The 18,595-nt window shown below is 43.4% G+C and overlaps 1 protein-coding gene across 1 annotated transcript in view; it reads right to left on the bottom strand.

Annotated features, from left to right (window-relative positions):
- GLRA1 (glycine receptor alpha 1) overlaps positions 1-16,426 on the bottom strand; it is a 38,713-nt gene extending 22,287 nt beyond the window's left edge. The window contains exons 1-2 of the mRNA XM_067566470.1: positions 16,348-16,426; positions 5,259-5,326 (exon numbers count right to left, since the gene is read on the bottom strand). Coding sequence (XP_067422571.1) covers positions 5,259-5,326; positions 16,348-16,426 — 147 coding nt within the window. The remainder of the gene's footprint in view (positions 1-5,258; positions 5,327-16,347) is intronic.
- Positions 16,427-18,595: the final 2,169 nt, after the last annotated feature.

The following is an 18,595-nucleotide window of genomic DNA, read 5'->3' as shown; positions in this document are numbered from 1 at the left end:
CGGGAAGGACTAATATTTTGCAATTTTTGAATGGTCGCATGTTTTGAGTGTAAAAAGTCCCATTTTTGGACATGTTTTGAAAAATAAAAAAGTTGCATGCACGAAATTGAAACGGGGGGAGGGGAGGTCGTAAAAAAGAGAGAAATGTCACAAAAAACCTCTTCACTGTTTTTTCACTGCCCTGCTTGCTACATGTGCAACCTATACGCGACTGAATGGCAGTCTCAAGAACCATTACTCACAGGAATATATTGACTCCAATAGCAAAGGCTGACCCCAGTTCTGTCATCAGATCCTTGTAATTCCTGTTGACTTCAGAGGCTATGGATCTGAGGCCAGAACATGGCCCCTGGGTCAGTAGTTTCTCCCTGTGTTTCATCAACAGTGTATGCTGGACTGAAGCTGGTGAAGTTGTGTGGCTTGTTTAAACCCATTTACAGAAATGATTCATTGTCTGATTGGATAGTTCTTGTACAGATGACTCCAAACAACTATATTACAGTTGGATGGTTGCAGCCTCCAGCTTCTAGTGCCCTGATTAGAGACTTGCTTAGTGGACACAGTTGTGCTGTAGCTGGCTATAAGCTTACATTTAGTTTGCCCTTTTCAGATGGGATGAATACTGTGGCGATTCCTTTAAACAGCTGAAATATATATATGCAAAGGGCATGGCAGAGAAAGAATTCCAAATGTCAGGGCCTGATCTTTCCCTTAAACTCTCATTTATAATTCGCTGCTGAACTTAGCTGGGTGACTTTGTCCATGAGGAGTTTGGTTTCTGTTTACATTTTGAATGAGATATTTAGTGTTGTATTTAGATTCCTCAGTCCGCAAATGCCGCCAGCCCTTCCCACCCCCTCCCAGCCAATATTCAGAGCTGGTAGCAAGGACACATTTCCTGTTTGTTTAATGTGGAATTCCACTGCAAGGTTTCAGGACAGAAGGGGGCCATCTAGACCCATCCACCCATCTGTCTGGCTCTTGTTCCCTCTGATGTTTTTCTCCTCTAAGTGCTTGTTTAATTCTCGGTTGAATATGTTCCCAATTGCCGCTGCTTTTATCCTTCACCTGGATTAAGAGCAGGGTTGATGGAACGGTGGGTACAAATCCCAAATTGCACAAGGGCCCAACCTCTCACACTATAACGGTGTCCCATCAATCACAGGCACTGTGTGTGGGTCCTTGGGGCTCCTATGTCTTTATTTCATTGGTTCCAGTTCTGCAAGGTGCTAAGAACCCTCGTCCGCTGCTGACACTGAAAGATCGTGCCCTTAATCTGGCTCTGCCTTGGGGATTCTATGCCACACATTCATTTCTTTCTACACTTTCTCCTGCCCCTCCTGAACGTTTCACCGCTGCACTTCTAGCCTTTCTTGTTCTTTGAGCCCCTATGGAGCGAGTTCATAACAGGCTGATGGCTGTTCACACTGTCTGCACCTTTATCACCTGCCTTCTTGCAACCTGCTTTTCTAGCAAATGGAAACCCGAGTTCCCCCACTTCTGCCTGTCGCAAAACACTGGCCCGATAGCTTCTCTTCCTTGTTGCTTTTTTCCATCCTTCTCTTATTCTTCTCACTCTACTTCTCCTGCTATGGTGCCCTCAACGGTGAACTTGTGATCTCATTAGCCCTATGCATGTTGACAATAATGATCAACACTGATTTGTGTGCCATGGAGCTTGTTGCTAGAGTCTGTAAATGTCAACGGTAATGTCTTGTGTGTGAACTAAAAGTCCCCCAACATATTTTAAAGATCACTCTAATTAAGTGAATGGATAGATCTCTGTGGGTTATGCTCCCCTGGGTACCAGTTATGTGGGGTTATTTTTTACAGTGCGCTGTAGTGATCCAGCCATCCAGGAGACTTTAGCAGTAGCATCTCTTGACTGTTGAACTCTCTTGTTTTGTTTAGCCAGTGATTCTACAATGTTACCCTAACCAGTTCTGTTTGGGTCAACAGTGGGATTCGAATCGGTGACCTTCAGGGCTAAAAGCTGGAGCCTCCACTACTCCAGCAAAAGATAAAATGCCTGAGCTGGGAGCAGGAGCTAGGGCCCGTCAACCTTTTTTCATTGAAAAAATGAGGTTTAGTGAAAAATGGAATTTTTTTTCATGAAAAAAGTTGACCAAAATTTTTGGTTTTTGAAAAAATTTCAAAATGTTAATTTTTAAAAAGAAATACTTTGTTTCAACCCAGTGTGTGTGGGGGGATTATTTTCTCATTTATTTGATTTTTCTCATTGCAAAAGTGTTGTTTTTTTAAAAAGCTAATAATTGTTACTGTCTCTCACTTTTGCAATCCCCCCCCATATACCTTTTCTCATCTCCACACTTTTCTAGTGTGAAAAAAAGGAGGAAAGGGATTAAAAAGAAATGAGAAGAAAGGGGTTGGGGACAATTATTTTTCTTTCAAAAATTTTTCTTTTTTAATTCTGTTTCTGTCAAAAAAAAAAAAAAAAAGTGAAGGTTTTTGGATGAAATGAAAATTGTTAATTTTCTTTAGAAATTTTTCATGGAAATTTTTTTTTTTCACCAGCTCTCACAGTAGCACACCCAGGCCTCCATATGGACCAGCCTCTGGATTGGTGACAGAGCCACACTTTCCTCATGTCAGGCACACTGTCACTTTAGAAGAGTGCCGGGACTTGAACTGCAGGTCTGCCAAAAGTCCTCACACATTCACATGGAAGCCATTTTAGACTTACCCCAGTGGCAAAAAGGTCTCCTATTTTTGTTTTGAGTAGAGCTGGTTGGAGAAATTTTGGCAGAACCATACTCTGTTGGAATGGTCAAAATTAAAACGCTTCTCATAATCGGGTCGATTTTGCCAGAATTTAGTTTCAGAAGAAAATTAGGGAGAGAAAAATTTCTGATAGCATCAACATGTCCCAGTTCAATATTTTCAGACCAAAACATTTTGATTTTTCCTTTTGAAGGTACTTTTCATTTCAAAGTGTTATTTTGTTGTTACAGATTATATCATACAAAGTAAAAAAGAGCTGAAATCAAAATATTTCGATTGGTTTGAAATGAAACATCTTGGCTGACCAGAAGAAAAAATTTTTATTGGCGATTTCCTTTGTGGAGAACTTTGAAATGTTCTGGTTTTGTGATGATTCAGAATGAAGCTGAGTTTTGAAATCTCAAAATCCTTTGTGAAGTGGAACTACTGTCCTCACAACTCTAGTTTGAGACAATGCCATTCATACAATTTAGCTAATCTGGCACATTTTAAAAAACAGTTGTAGGGGTGGGGTCACTTCTCAGCAGGGCAATGGTAAGCTCTAATAGCTGTTCTCTGGGGCTACACCTTATGATGCCTGCTCGAGAAGAATCAGTCTTTGTTGCTTGAGTTCTCAGAGACACTTAAACCTTTGCTTTCCCAGTGATAGTGGGGATTTTTTTCTCGAGAGGAATGAATTCCAAAATGGTGGATCCTGCAGAGCAGAGCAGATCTGCGCAGTGTGTTTGAGAAGTCTGCAGTGTGTTTCTCTTTGTCGGGCTAGACTTAAGACGCACTCGTTTAATGGCATGTCCAGTTCACCAGTGTCTTTGCCTCAGGATTGTTTGAATGGGTTGTGAAATGCCTTGGGGAGCAATATATAACAGTACCTTATGAGAGCGGGCTGTATTGTCTGGCCACTTTCTGTGTATTACACAAAGAGGTCTACTGGGAGTTTGCCCAGTGCTTAATTTGTAATGAAAGAGGTGCTGGGGCTCAAGCCATTTTTTTACTTCCATAACAGATGCAGCAAGCCCAGAGGTGCTGGGGCTATGAACTGCCAGGCCAGAGGTGCCAGGACTCAGCCCTGGCAAAAATTAAGCACTGGGTTTGCCCCATCTCCCAGGCCATTCAATGGGATGTCTCCACTGAATGTTATGGAGGCAGGGTGCACATCATGATTTGCTTATTGTAGATTGCACCCCATGCAGCTATGCAATAAAATAATACATCAGTAACAGTTCCATTCTCCAATTTATGAACAAACAGAAAATTCTAGTTCTTTGTCATTCATTCTGCTTTATGTACAAATGAATCTGCAAACAAAGGTGGTGAGTTTAGGCACACTAGAATATAGAATTTTACCATTTGAGATGGTATTGACATGTGCTGCCCTCCATCTAAAGATTTTATTCCCTAAAGAATTTAGACCAAATATAATCAACGCCAACTTGTGTCTATTAATAGGACTAAATGGACATTGCATTAGAGAGAATACTGAGCTGCTAATTCTGCTGTACTGTAACTAAGCATATACAGGTCCTGATTCTCCTCTGATATCTGCTGTAAATCTAGAGTGACTCCATTGAAGTCAATGAAAGTTACACCAGTGTGAAATGCTGTCTGTAAAACCTATAAAACCCTGTTCTAAATGCACAGAACAATTGGAGTTGGGGATTTTTACATACTTCAATCAACATCCTTCTATAGAGAGAGACTTACAAAAAGTAATTAAACATCATATTTCTGAGTTATCTTTAATTAATACAGAGGGACGGCATTGTACCTTCAGAGCTTTGGTTTGCTGTTCACTGATTATGTCGCAACTGATCTTTAATTGCTCCATCTGAAGACTATTATCTCCTTTCCTCATGACTGTCTCCTTCTAGCTTCTTACAAATTGGATCCAGCTCTTAGCAATGTTCATTAATTTTCCCTGAAGATGGTCTGAACTTGCAAAACCTTGCAAACATTGATTTTGATTAAATGCATTTTAAGTTTCTTGTGAAGACACAAAGAATCCAGATGTGAAAACCCTTTCCAACTCTGGGGAATTTGAGGTTTGGTTCAGACTGTATCTGGATTGAGCTGCTTCCCCTTAACTCTACAATGGACTCATTCAAAATCCCAGCCCTAAATGCTCTTGAATTATGAGAAATTTTGGCTGCGTCACTGAACGATGTGGCTTGGTCAAACCTTTTGCAAGAGGTAACTGGAACCATTTTTTCTTGTGTTTCCTTACTTCTATGTATTCTCCTGAGAACTCCAGTCTCTCACCGTTGCCCATTAAAACATCTACATTTATGCACCAATGGATACAAACAGTACAAGATCTTCGTCTTTGAACAATGAAATGCTGCATGGGTTGTACACTGCAGCCATTCATTTAGCCACCTCTCAAATACAACCCTGAAACAGAGAAGCAACAGTCTCCTTGAGCAGAATAAGAGCAGTGAATGCCTGTTTGGAAACATGCCACGTGCACTGGAGTAGAAAGTGCCTGAAGAAGTTAATCAGCTGTACTTAATTTTACTTACCATGGTTGTTTCTGCAATAGAACCAAAGCTGTTGATGAAAATGTTGCAGCTGACATTGACTGCAGGGCCTGTGCAACAAATTAAGAGAAGATCAGTAATCCACCATATGCTTATTAGCAAAAATATTTCCACACTGCAATGCTAAATCCTATTGGCATGGAAGGTTAGCTTACTACATGTCACCATAACCCCTACCACTGCCCTGTGGATGTTTGAAAATCTAAGTGGGTTATACATCTATTCCTGTGGTCAGATTCCACCCTCTTCTATGTTCTGCAGGGCCAAATCCTCTGGTCCTTCTTTGTATTTTATTCAATCAATACTCAGGAGAACTCTGGCAGGAATTTGCCTTAATGCTTAATGCCTTAATTTGCTTAATGCCTGATGCTGGCAGGAATTTGCCTTAATAAAGATCCAATATGCCGTTTTTAAACAATAGAGCTCTAAATGGTATGAGAATGCACCTGTTAACCTTCCAGGCATGCTGCGGAGAATATCTTAACTTTCAAGCAGGAGGAAGGTTGGGGGGAAGCAGGCGGAAGGGACTGGAGTTGAAGGATGAATGGATAAGGTCTCATGATGTGGTTGGGTAGAAGGACTTTGGGGATTTTTATGTGGCATAAGCTACAAACTAGCACTGCAGCATTTGGAAACGTGAGTCTACATATTGTACTGATACATTTGAGATTGTGTGATGATGTGTCCAGAGTTTAGGAGTTGCCAAAACCTGCAGATTGGCACCAGGCAAATAGAAAATAAAATTAAATATAAACAGTAAGTCAGAGTAGAGTTTGAGACTACAGACTTAGGACTTGGAATTGTCTTGCCCCTTCCGCATTCATCATCCCATGAAAATTCCTGGCCCTCCAGTGTGCTCAGGCGGATAAACTAGGTATTGGTTCCTTTAACTTGGATGTGTTGTCAGCTAGATGGTGAGTAGGACCGGACGAGAAATAGTTTTGAAATCTCACAAAGTTTTGTGGGACAGGAAACCTTTTCCCATTCTGCGTTGGGACAAGAACTGGGACCGTTCCAAGTTTTCCATGAAACATGACAGAGACCCACCCCATTGGTTTAGAGCACTCATCAGGCAGAACCTGGATTTGAACTTCAGCCTCCCACATGGCAGCCTTAACCACAGGTCGAGTGGCTGTTCTCAATCTCTTGCTCATTCCAGCTGTTCCACTTTGTATAAATAATTAAATATTCATTGGGCCAGAGAGAGAGCCTCATATAGCCACTGGACTATCGGCCTCTGTCTCTCTCTCTCTTTAATTTTGACTGGAAATTCCCTCCTGGATCCAAGAAACTTCTCCAGACAGAAGTTTCATTGAAATGGATGTGTTCCCATGAACAGTTTCAGTTTCCACGAGTGGTGAACACCTTTCACCAGGCACTGCACATTCCCAGTCCCATTTCCGGCCAGTGGCTGTCATCTTCTGACTTTGGATGGAGTCTTGTGAATAAAGCAGAGCTTGGACCTGAAGCAAGCTGGCAGCGCTCTAACCACTTCCCCAGCTGAGGTTCTGACTCCCACAGCCTTTGGATACCAGCCTAGCAATTACTTCCCGCAGTAGGTCAGGCAGCTGAGCCTGCCCCTTTAAAATAAGGCAGTGGCAATGGCCTTAAGTGGGAAGGCAGCCGGAGGGTGTGTTAAAAACAGGAGTGAGGGCTTAGAGGTGGAACCTTGATTATCTAATGCTACACTGAAGTCGTCTGAAACGTGCCATCCAGAGCTTCCCTCTTTGGTTAATGCCTGTTATTATTTACAGTTTTACCTGTGAGAGATTATGGGATTAAACAGGTCGGCCAACTAACTCCAAATAAACAGGTCTTTGTGCCTGGCAAGTGCAAAATTCAGTAAGGATCACATGGACCCAGGGCCCAGCACATGTGAATGGTGGAGGGGAGGGGCAGACTTCTTGCTTCCTCTAGTCCTCTCCCCTGCACAGGACACAGCCAGGCATGGCTGCCGAAGCTCAGGAAGCACAGGCTGGGGACTGATTCTAGACAGCATCGGGACAGCTGCGCTCGCCGGAGCTGGGAGACGGTTTGTAGCAGGATCTGCTGCTGAAGGCTGCTCCTCACTATGACTCTGGAGGCATCACCCAAGGGGTTCTCACATTTTTTTTGCTGGGACCCCCTTTGAAAATATTGCAGGCTATGACGACCCCCCCATGCCATGCCACCCTTACTTCTGCACTGCTGCTGGGGGTGGCACTGCCTTCAGAGCACCCGGCCAGCAGCCGCTGTTCTCTGGCCACCCAGCTCTGAAGGGCTCTGCCTGTCAGCCATATGCAGGACTGACAGCTCGTGCCCCCCCATAATAACCTCACGATCCCTTGACCCCCAGTTTGAGAACCCCTGCATTACACCTTTCAAAGTCTGTACAGGGCATAGATCCGTCCTTCTCCCCCCTCCAATGTGGGAGCTGTGCAGGAGCCTAAAGGCCTGATTCTGCACCCCGTCAGCTTCAACCGGGAGCAGAATCAGCCCTTAAGTTGGCCAACCCCGTTCTCATTCTGCAATGTACACACGGCGTTGGTTGGATTGCGTGATATTTGGTGTTTATTTTTAAAGCTCCCAGTGCCTGGAGTCCTGTGATCATGTGAGACTCTCAGCTTTAATCAAAAAGAAATTGGATACTCCTGGCAAGTGACCTGCACACACACGCTGCAGAGGAAGGTGAAAACCCCCAAGGTCACTGCCAATGTGAGCTGGGGGGAAATTCCCTCCTGACCCCACACACGGCAATCAGTTAGACCTTAAGCATGTGAGCAAGAACCAGCCAGCCAAGCCCCCCTCGAGAGAGAATTCCTGGTGCCACCTCGGATCCCTGGTCCTCTCTGTCCAATGTGTCATCTCCAGCCGTGGCCACCCCTGACATGTCAGAGGAAGGAGATTAAAAAAAGCCTTTTCCATAATACATTGAGGGGAAAAAAATCTGTTCCTGACCCCCCTGCAGGTTGGAGAGCTGAAACCCTGAAGCATGACCTTCAAGGAACATCAGACCTAAAGTGGAGGCCATTGAGTCCTGCCCCCCACCATCGCAAACAACCCTGCCACTGGAGCAGAAGTCACATCCCCTTCTCTGTGCTCTGACAGCCCACACTAAATAAGTCATTCACAGACATCTAATGCAGGCGTTTCTGTTTTCTTTAAACCGGGTTTATTGCCAGTCTCATGTGGTAACTTCTTCACGTGGGACACTCTTCAGGGGGAAAAAAAGGTAATATGAAAATGGCATATGGTGGTCGTGGGTTTTTTTTTAAACCCGGTTGGCTACCAGGATGATGTATCGGCATTGCAGATGGTGTCTGACGGCTTAGGCTTGATGAAAGGGTGAGGAGACGGCGAAGCATCCGAGCCCACGTCTGCAATCTAGCAGCCGCTAAGAGATGAAATGCTCCTTTTTGGCCCAATGATTTTAACAAGATGCTTGTGGTCTGTGATCAATGTAAACGTCCTCCTGTGTAGCAATTAGTGGAATTTCCTGATGGCAGAGCCTGTTGTTTTCTGTCACAGCCCCTTTTAAAGCTTTGTACTTCTTACTGACCGTGCTCTGCATGGACGCTGGGCAGCATCACGGAGAGTTTCTCTGTAAAAATTCCAAGAAATCCAAATGGTCGTCTCGCCAGCTTCCAGACAGCTCTCTGCCAACTCAGCAGCAGCTCCCTCTCCAGACTAGTTAAACGCAGGCACAGGCTAGAACATTCATGTGCAAAAATGAACCCTTTTTCTGTTACCAGCAACTCTTACCAATAGAAACACAGCTGGCATCCCAGTATTTGAATGAGCCCATGTGAAATGGACCAGGAGCTAATCAACCCTTTGCATAGTGAGTTCACCCAAGCGCTAAAGCACATGTCTCATATATTCCTCTTGCTTCTCGTTGATGTTTAGTCTGCTCCTTCTGTACTGCTCTGATTGGCTTGGGAAGTGAGCGACTGGTTTCCCTGAATCAAACTCCGGGGCATCTGTATAGAAATAAATCGTGTGTGTGTGTGTGGTGACGTCATTGGCAAATAATCAGTACTATTTTGCCTGTGTGTGGAGCCCTTCATCCCAAAAGGGACTGTGCACAAAATGCTAAATTAACATGATAAACTACTGTATGGGCAACGTTCTCCTCTGATAGGCGTGAAGGGTTTCAGCTCTGCTCTTTTACTCTCGCCACTCTGTATGGAACTCTTCGCTGACATGTTCGTTAGTGCAGCTGAATGTCAGAGAGAAGAATTTTGCCTTCTATGGGCTTCAGAGGTGCTAAGCACCTGCACCTCCAAATGAAGTTCATGGGAGCTGTGAGTACTCAGCACCTCTGAAAACCAAGGCCTATATGGATAGCTGGGAATCTCTTCACCATCACTGAATTGCAGCTGCCTCTGGGGTGGAACACAGCTATGCCGGAGTCCAGGTCTGGAACAGCAGGGAAAGGTACTGCAATTCATGACAGAGGCAAGGCAGTGGAGAAGAGGATGGAAACTTCCACAGCACCTACTAGAATCTAACCAGCACTGTCAGACACTAACCTTCCTGGGTACTAAATTTGCTCCCCAATTAAAACAGAGCTGAAATGCTACTTCCTATTTTCAAGATGGAAGTTTAACTTCAAGAAGAAGTTCAAACTTTATGTGGCTCTTCCATAATCTTCCCTCTTTTTTTAATCTCAGCCTCCCCAAAAATCGATTGGCTCAGTCTTGGCATTATTTTCATTTCAATCTAAACCATTAAAGTGCCTTTATGAGTTACTGCCAGTTAATTTAAATGACGTGCTCAGAGAGCTACAACCCCAAGCTCTGCAAACCTGCGGCTGTGACTTCCATATAAATTGGATACTGATTTATGTGTAGGAGACTAAGCTAGTAAACTGCCCCCATGGGGAAGGTGTAGTTCATTGAAATAAATCTGAAATTAAATTATCCTGAATAAAATTACAATACAGCTGCCTTCAGCAGAAGGATAATGTATATATTTCATTAAATATTAAAGTTTAATTTCTTTTGTGTGTGCGCGCCATGGTGGCAAGAAGTTCCAGTGATGCATTTTTTTAACCCCGTGTTGCTTCACTGGCACGATGGAAAATGTTGCTTTTTGCTGGTCACCTGCGGATGTTCTTAATGTGAGCCTGTGAATGTGAAAACCTGGGAGGGAGCCCACTGCTTGCAACGGGACTGCAGGAGTTGTTGCAATGATTAATTGCACATCGGAGTTTTGTATAATCATAGACCAATTATTCCTGGTGAGAAAAAAAGACCTGATGGTAAGGAACAAAAACAAGCAACAGAAATTGGAATCTAAGAACAACAGACAGTGGCTTTGAGATTGTGGGTCCCAGTTTATCTCAGAGAGCAGTCAAAGACAAAGCACTTGGAAAATGCTTAAAAGAGGAAAATAGCCACTGTCAGAGCTGCGTGGGGGAGCTGTTCAGGAATATATATTTCAATGAGTGAACAACTGACTTTTTTGATTTGGGGGCCAAACCAGAAAATCAGAAAAAATCATTGGCTCCATGCAAATGGAAACTGCTGTATACATCTTATTAAATATATATTGAAAAAATCAAAAATGTTTCATTTTGGATTGATTGAAATATTTCAGTCAATCCAAAACAAAGTTTTTGGTTTTTTTTCCCAATTAGTTTTTGTGATTTTCTTTTTTGGTGATTAAAAAAAACCCAAAAAACCACACAACAAATTTTGAAACAGAATGCTGTTTTTAAATTAATATCTTACTATTTTCTGAAAATTTCCCCCCATCTTTAAGAATGCCTTACTCCGAATTAGTTTATAAATGGACTAAGCTATTTTATATTTAACTCTTCCTTTGGAATAAAAGCATCCACTCAGAGAGTTAAGCAGGAATAGCTATTTTGCTTTAAATTCACACCCTACCTTAATCTGAATGAATTTTCATGTGTAGACAAGCCCTTAGAAGAGATGTTTCGAAAAAAATCTAACAAATCCGATAATTTAGGGACCAATTCACCATTTCCCAGCACCTTGGGGAGTATTTGCACTGGTGCAAAGTTGGTTTAAAATGCTACCATTCTGAATTGGTGTCATTTTGTACCAGTATAAATAACTAGACAGTGCCCAGGGCAGAGGTGAAGGGGTCTCCTTAGTACTTAACACTGTTTCTCCTTAAATCAGTGGAAAAAAACTCCCATTAGCTTCAGTGGGAGCAGGAAAGTGCCCTTAATAACTACTGACCCTTCTTGAGCTTATGAAAATGTAGCCAGTAGTTCGAGGGAAAGGGTGGGAACCAGGGAGTCAGTTGAGTTGCTCTGCTTTTATCATACAGGAGACATAGGTCCCAGGCTCTCATCCACTGAGCTGATGGATCCATCTGTCTGGTCATTTATCCCACGTTCCCCACCTTTGTATCTGAGCACCTGAAGATTTGCTGAACCCGCTGCTGGGAGACCATTCTGAACCCTATTTTCATACTTTATTACCCAGATGGTGTTATGACGAGGTTCATTCAGGGTGCTGGTGCTGTATGCAACGAAGAGGAGCCAAAACCCTACCCTCAAGGGACATAACTGAATAGCAATGGAAATGTCCATTTCCCACACCTCTCAGATTGAGGCTCCTAAATAAGGCAGGGTCCTTGGGATTCAGGCCCTGCAGTCCGTGGGGGCTCCAACACAGCAGGGAGGAGCTGGTGCTACAGAACAGGACAGTTTGCTCTTGAATAAAGCTGTGTTGTTGCAGGACACACACAAGAGATCATCCCCTGAGGTCATGATGTCCCCGCACCACCTCTCAACTCATGTCACAAATTGGCTTGAGGGAAGCAGCAGCTGCAAATTCGTAGATTCCAGGGCCAGAAGGGACCATTGTGATCATCTAGTCTGACCTCCCTGTATTATACCGGCCACAGAACTGCCCCAAAATAATCCCTAGAGAAGACCCTTTAGAAAAACATCCAGTCTTGATTTAAAAATTGTCAGTGATGGAGAATCTCTAACTCTTGATAGACTGTTCCAATGGTTAATTGCTCTCACTGTTAAAAATGGACATCTTATTTCCAGTTGGAATTTTTCTAGCTTCAACTTCCAGGCATTGGATCATGCAATACCTTTCTCTGCTAGACTGAAGATCCTGTTATTACATATTTTTTCCCCATGTGGATAATAACAGACTGAAATCAAGTCGCCCCATAACCTTCTCTTTGTTAAGATAGACTCAAGAAGCTCAGTCTATTTATCACTATCAGGCATGGTTTCTAATCCTTTAATCATACTCATGGCTCTTTTCTGACCCCTCTCCAACTTATCAACATCCTTCTTGAATTGTAGACATCAAACGGGACACAGCATTCCAGCAGCAGTTGCACCACTGCCAAATACAGAGGTAAAATGTCCTCTCTATTCCTACTTGAGATTCCCTTGTTAATGCAACCCATTAACATTAATTAATTAATTAATTAATTAATTAATTAGTTAATTAATGCTTTAGCTCTTTTGGCCATTGCATCACACTGGGAGCTCATGTCCAGCTGATTGTCCACCTAGACCCCAAAATCTTTTTCAATCACTGTTTCCTAGGATAGAGTCCCCCATCCTGTAAGTATGGCCTACATTCGGTGTTCCTAGGGGTATAGATTTATATTTAGCCATATTAAAATGCACATTGCTTGCTTGTGCCCAGTTCACCAAGCGCCTTACAGAAGTCTAAATATATTATATCAGCACTATCACCTTTATCAACCAAACTTGTAATCTCATCAAAAAAAGATATCCCATTAGTTTGACAGGAGCTATTTTCCCTAAATCCATGTTGGTTTGCATTAATTACATTACCCTCCTGTAATTCTTTATTTATCAAGTCCTGTGTCAGCTGCTCCATTATCTTGCCCATGACTGATGTCAGGTTGACAGGCCTATAATTACTTGGGTCATCCTGTTTACTCATTTAAAAAATTGGCACAACATCAGTTTTTTTCCCAGTCTTGTTGAAAATCAACATTAACTAGTCCAGTCTGCTCCTCAGCCAGTTCTTTTAAAAGTCTTGGATGTAAGTTGTGTGGACCAGCTGATTTAAAATGTTTAATTTTAGTAGCTTGTGTTTAACATCCTTCAAAGATACTAAGTGGAATGGAAAGAATGTTATCACCTTGCGATGAGACTATATCATCTGTTCTTTTCCCCAAATACAGAACAGAAATCCTTACTGAACACTTCTGCCTTTTCTGCATTATTATTCTACCATTTCCATGAGCTCCCAGTGTGATGCTGAAGCCAAAAGAGTTAATGTGATTCTGGAATGCATTAACAGGAGAATCTCACGTAGGAGTAGAGAGGTTATTTTACCTCTGTATTTGGCACTGGTACACAATAATAGATCAGTACCATTGTCAGAATTGTTTTTATTCCTGATATATTTTTAAAAACCTCCTTATTGTCCTTAACTCTGCTGGCCATATATTTCTCTGTGTCCCCTTGGCTTCCCCTATCAATTTTCTACAATTCCAATTTATATGCATTGCAATCAACTTCTCCTTTCTTCCATTTATTATATTATTTATTTTATTTTTTTACAGCTGCCTTCACTTCCCTTCTTAAACAGGTTGTTTTTTTAAAAATTAGTATGGCCTTCTTCTTCAGTTGTGACTTTTGGGCATCTGGTAAGGTGTTCTTAAATGATTTCCAATTATCTTTCTTTTTTTTTCTAATTAAATTTTCCTCCCAGCTCCTTTGGCTCATAGTTGACTTTGTGAAATTGGCCCTATTAAAGCACTAAGTATATATATGTATTACTAGTCTGGACTTTATTTTGCTTTCACATTATACATGTAATCAAGTCATGATCACTTGTACCTAAGCTACCATTAATTTTTAGTTCTATCATCAGTTCCTCTTTATCTGTTAGGACAAGGTCTAATAAAGAATTCCCCTGTGTTGTCTGCAACACTTTTTGACGGCCCAACTTGGCTGCCACCTGGGGGACCGTATTTTGCATGTGAGGATGCTCAAAGGTTTGATGGTTCAGAGTTCAATGTAACACTGAACTGTTATATAAGGTTGTGAGGGCAGTCACGGGGAAACAAGATCTTTCCTGTTTAACAGTTAGGGCCTGATTCTTATTTACATTAAGGTCTTTTTACACTATTGGGGCAGCGTAAATTGCATGTACACTTGCACTGATAGAGCAGCGTAAACGGGCCTTTGTTTAAATGATAATCAGGCCCTTAATCTACTCCAGCTGCTGCTGCTTCACTTGAAGTCACAGTGCATTTCCAGGGCCACAAAGCCATAGCCAGAGCAGCGTGATTCCAGCTGAAGTGTAAGAGACTGACGCTGATGAAATGTACTCTTTGAGGCACCTCCTGTCCTGCATTTACCACCTCTAAGCCTCATTGCTCACCACAAGCAGCAGGTGCCACGCGTCCTGTGATTCAGTACTGAACTAATACCCCAGTATAGATTGGGGTCTTATGAGGAAGGGATAGCTACGCTGCTGGTGCTGTCTTTTAGATAAGCCAAGCACCCAAGGTCCTGAGCACTGTGAGCCTTTGGGAAGTCCATGACGCTCTTCACAGAAGTGTGTTTATATTTTACAATGCCTTTGTAATTCCATCCCCACCTCCCAGCCCCGCATTGCACATGGCAAGCTATTGCCACCCATGCAATGAACAGTGGAGTCCTGTGATAAATCTGTATTTTCATGCTCCTTTCACTGCCTCTCTTCTCCTCTGCCCACTCACTCATCTGCCCTGGGATTTATTCTGATTTGCCAAGCCCCTCTGCATCTTCAAAGAGCTACCTTTAAAAAAATCATCCTACCACAGAAAGCTTTTCTTATTTCCACTGATGTGGAATTACCCTTTCCTCGCCAAGACGATAAACTCACACCAGGCTGAGGCCCAGGACAGGGATCTTGCATCATGGGTGGCTTTTCTCTTTGTAAAAACGTCTTGACTTGAATGGCTGGAATCTTGTATCCTTACAGATCTAGAAACAGGACTTTATCCCCTGGGAAAGGGAGACTCCTAGCTTCCCAATGGGCCCAGCTGTCACTCCTAGCCCTGGAAAGCCCCAGGGTATCGGTCTTTCAAGTTGTCACACTGTTACATGTAGAAAGCTATTTGAAGCCATTTTTAGAAGTGTTTACGACTCCCTCGGAGCCTTGTTCAGACAGACACTCTGGACACGTCCACACAGCAAAAAAAAGAAAAAGAAACCAAAAGAACACCTGCAGCACTGACTCCCAAAGCTCGGGTCAACTAACTCCGTCTGGCGGAGCTCGCGCTATGGGGCTAAAAATAGTAGTGTAGACATTCCTGCTCAGCCCACAGCCCCAGTTCTGAGACCGACCCTCCTCTCTGGGCTTCACAGCCTAGGCGCCATGCCAAGCCCGCACGTCAACCCAGCTATTTCTAGTCCTGTAGTGCAAGCCCCACGAGTCTGAGTCAGATGACCTGAGCTCTGATACCCGTGGCCAGCAGGAGTTTTGTGGCATCCTCTGTAACCAAGGCCTCTAGCTTTAGAAGAGGAGCAATGCGAAAAATAGTCTGCTGATTTTTTTGTGTGTGTAAATTCTAAAATAATATTGCTATAACATATGGCAGATGTGACATATATGATGGTTAACATGCATGATGAGGAGGCATTCCAGGACCCTGTGCTCCCATGTAGCTGGCATCTAGACAGGCCCCCTCCCTTGTTTAGCAATACGGGGAAGGGCTGGGTTATGGGTTATGACCCCATGATCTGAGGTAGTTATATTCTGCCAACCGAGATCTCCTCTGCAGTTTCAAATGAGTATAGTTTTCATCTTCACGGTCTAGCTTTATCTGGTGGTCAGTGTTTCTGCGTGTACTGCTAAAAAGCCATTCCATTCCACTCCAGAGATAACTGTGCTTCAGTGGTAAATGAACTGACTCCTTTATAAAGTTAAACCAACTTTATAAAGTTAGACCAAGCTAAACCAAGTTAGTAACCACTTCTTGAGGGTTCCCAAAGGATGGAAGATGCTGCGTACATATGAAGTATTTATATTGCATTTTTAACCGGGAAGACATCAGTGGGGTTGCACGTGAACTTTGTCCTGAAACAAAGAAAATAAAATCGCTGGGTTGTGCCTACCTTTAAAATTTGGTCTGATTCTGGCATCGTATCCTGAGGTTCGCCCCATCAACTTATCCAGGAAATCCGAGGGGGACATGGGTTTCGGAGCAGACCGGGCTGCTGCTTCGGCTTCTTTGGAAGCTGCCAGGCTGAGTGATTGAAAAGAAAGGAAAGGTTTAGTTTGTAGCACTTTTACCTTGCAGTGACAGTATTATGCAAGGCTGGGGATCTGCAGACAGCAGTCAGTGTGTTGTTCCCACTGCAACATAGGCCAGATATCACTGTGGATTCTTAATGAGGCTGGTCTCTGCTAATTTGTTTGCCAAGCCCAAACATCTTTGAACATAGACTCCCACGTACCAGAGAGATGACGAATGAACAAAATCCTTTTGCTAATGTAGGTACAGACCCTTGGCATCTGACTAAATCAGAAATGTGAACTCCAGCACTGAGCCCCAGTGGGAAAACACACTCAGAGATTAGCCTAGTTTTATTACAGGCCGCCAGTTACCATGTAATTACGTAGCAAATAGCACAGGAGCGTGCACAGTGCTCTGACATTCTCATTTTCAAAGGGGCAGGGGAAGTTTGAGCTGCATGACTCTCACTGGCTTTAATAGGTGTCACATAGCTTCACTGTTCATGCAGAACTCTGGGACTGTAGGGAAGGGACTGTGTTTTCTTCCACACTTTCTAGCCAATGCAGATGAAGTTATCTGCAATGCAGAGATCTGAGTTTGAGACAGCACCGTGGTCAGGCTTGCAGGGACCTGGAGTGTGGCAGAGTCTAACTCATCACAGGATAGGGCTTTGAGGGTAGGGAAGGCAAGGACCACAGTCTTATTGGGATTGAAGTGATGTGGAGGCCTTGAAGGCTGAAGTGGAGTTAACTGATGCATAGGCCTGGGACTAGGCCACTTATGGCAACTTGGTGACTTCCTGGGGTGGAATAAGTGAAGTCATCAGTTTTCCTGTAAGGGGTGAATTTCACCCCTGAGAAGAAGCCTAGCTCAAGGCCCAAGTACCAGTTAACTCCACTTAAAGCTTCAAGAGCTGTATACCACTTCTATCCCACTTACATCCTCAGGATAGGGTTTAAGTGGTGCCTCGCCCTTGTTACTGCCATCCACACAGGGGCAAATTTCATCTAGAGGGAAGAAACCTTGGAAGCTGCATTTTCAATTTTGCAATAAGATTTAATTTCCAAGGCAGAAGGAAGCTAATATTTCATCCTGGATGCGGCAGTAATGTGTCCTGTGTTCACATGCACAGTTCTTGATCACTGCTCATTAAAATAAATGACAAAGAACCAAAACTGAAGCGACAGCAAAAAACGTATGTGGACTGTAACCTCCTCATTGCAAGGCCTGTCTTTTAATCTGTGTTTGTACAATGCTTAGCACAATGGGGCCTCGATCTCAGCTGAATCCTCTAGGCTCTGTTGTAATACAAAGAAATGGGAAAGTAGAGAGGGGAGCTAAATATAAGGTAGGGTAGGGTATGTTGCTTCAGCACGTATAAAGCTTTCTAGAATTTCTGTTAAACAGCTCAGCATTTCTGATGCGAGTGATTTATATTGCAAATGTTGGTCTAAGATACTCGATGCCCCTGGTATATTCAGCCATAACTGGGCAGCTGAGAGGCAGGGTCCACAATTCCAAAGCAATCCGAGTGATTTGTGTCCTCCTCACTAAAGCAATAAATGACACACCCATGGATGTTCTAGGCTTTTTAGAACCTTAAGGTCTAGGCTTATGAGGCGCTGAGCATCCACTGCACAGGAGGTGATGTGTCTCCCCCATTGGTGCCCTCTAGCTCCCTACCTCAAGTATAAAATAAGAGATACTGCTCTCTTCAGACTTCATCAGGAGCTGTTGGGACTCCTACCACCCATGGCATTCATCTAATCTAGATGCCACAAAAGACTGTGGTTCGCTGTGACTAAGTCTGAGAGAAGTCACTGATGTCTAAGTAGATAAGGGAGGGAAAGGAACTTTGGGCCATCAAAGCCACCTGAGCCTCCACAAGAGAGAGGGCCAAAATAGCCCCCAAGTCCTGAACCTCTTTGAAGAAGGATGGACAAATCCACCTGTAATGGGAGCTGAAATTCCCAATCCCCACACCCTATACCCAAAGGCCTGTCCCCAACCCACTATCTCACCCTTGTCTCATCCTGTTTAAGCCTCAGCCAGTTTGCTCACATCCACATCCCAGTCTAGGAAAACAAGACACTGAGCCATCAGTGCCTGATGAAAGGGAGACACGG

Source organism: Emydura macquarii, unplaced genomic scaffold (assembly GCF_026122565.2).
Source record: "Emydura macquarii macquarii isolate MOO-44397 ecotype Brisbane River unplaced genomic scaffold, CSIRO-AGI_Emac_v2 contig_2768, whole genome shotgun sequence".
In the NCBI taxonomy this organism is placed as follows: domain Eukaryota; kingdom Metazoa; phylum Chordata; order Testudines; family Chelidae; genus Emydura; species Emydura macquarii.
This window is presented reverse-complemented; position numbering and strand designations above follow the sequence as displayed.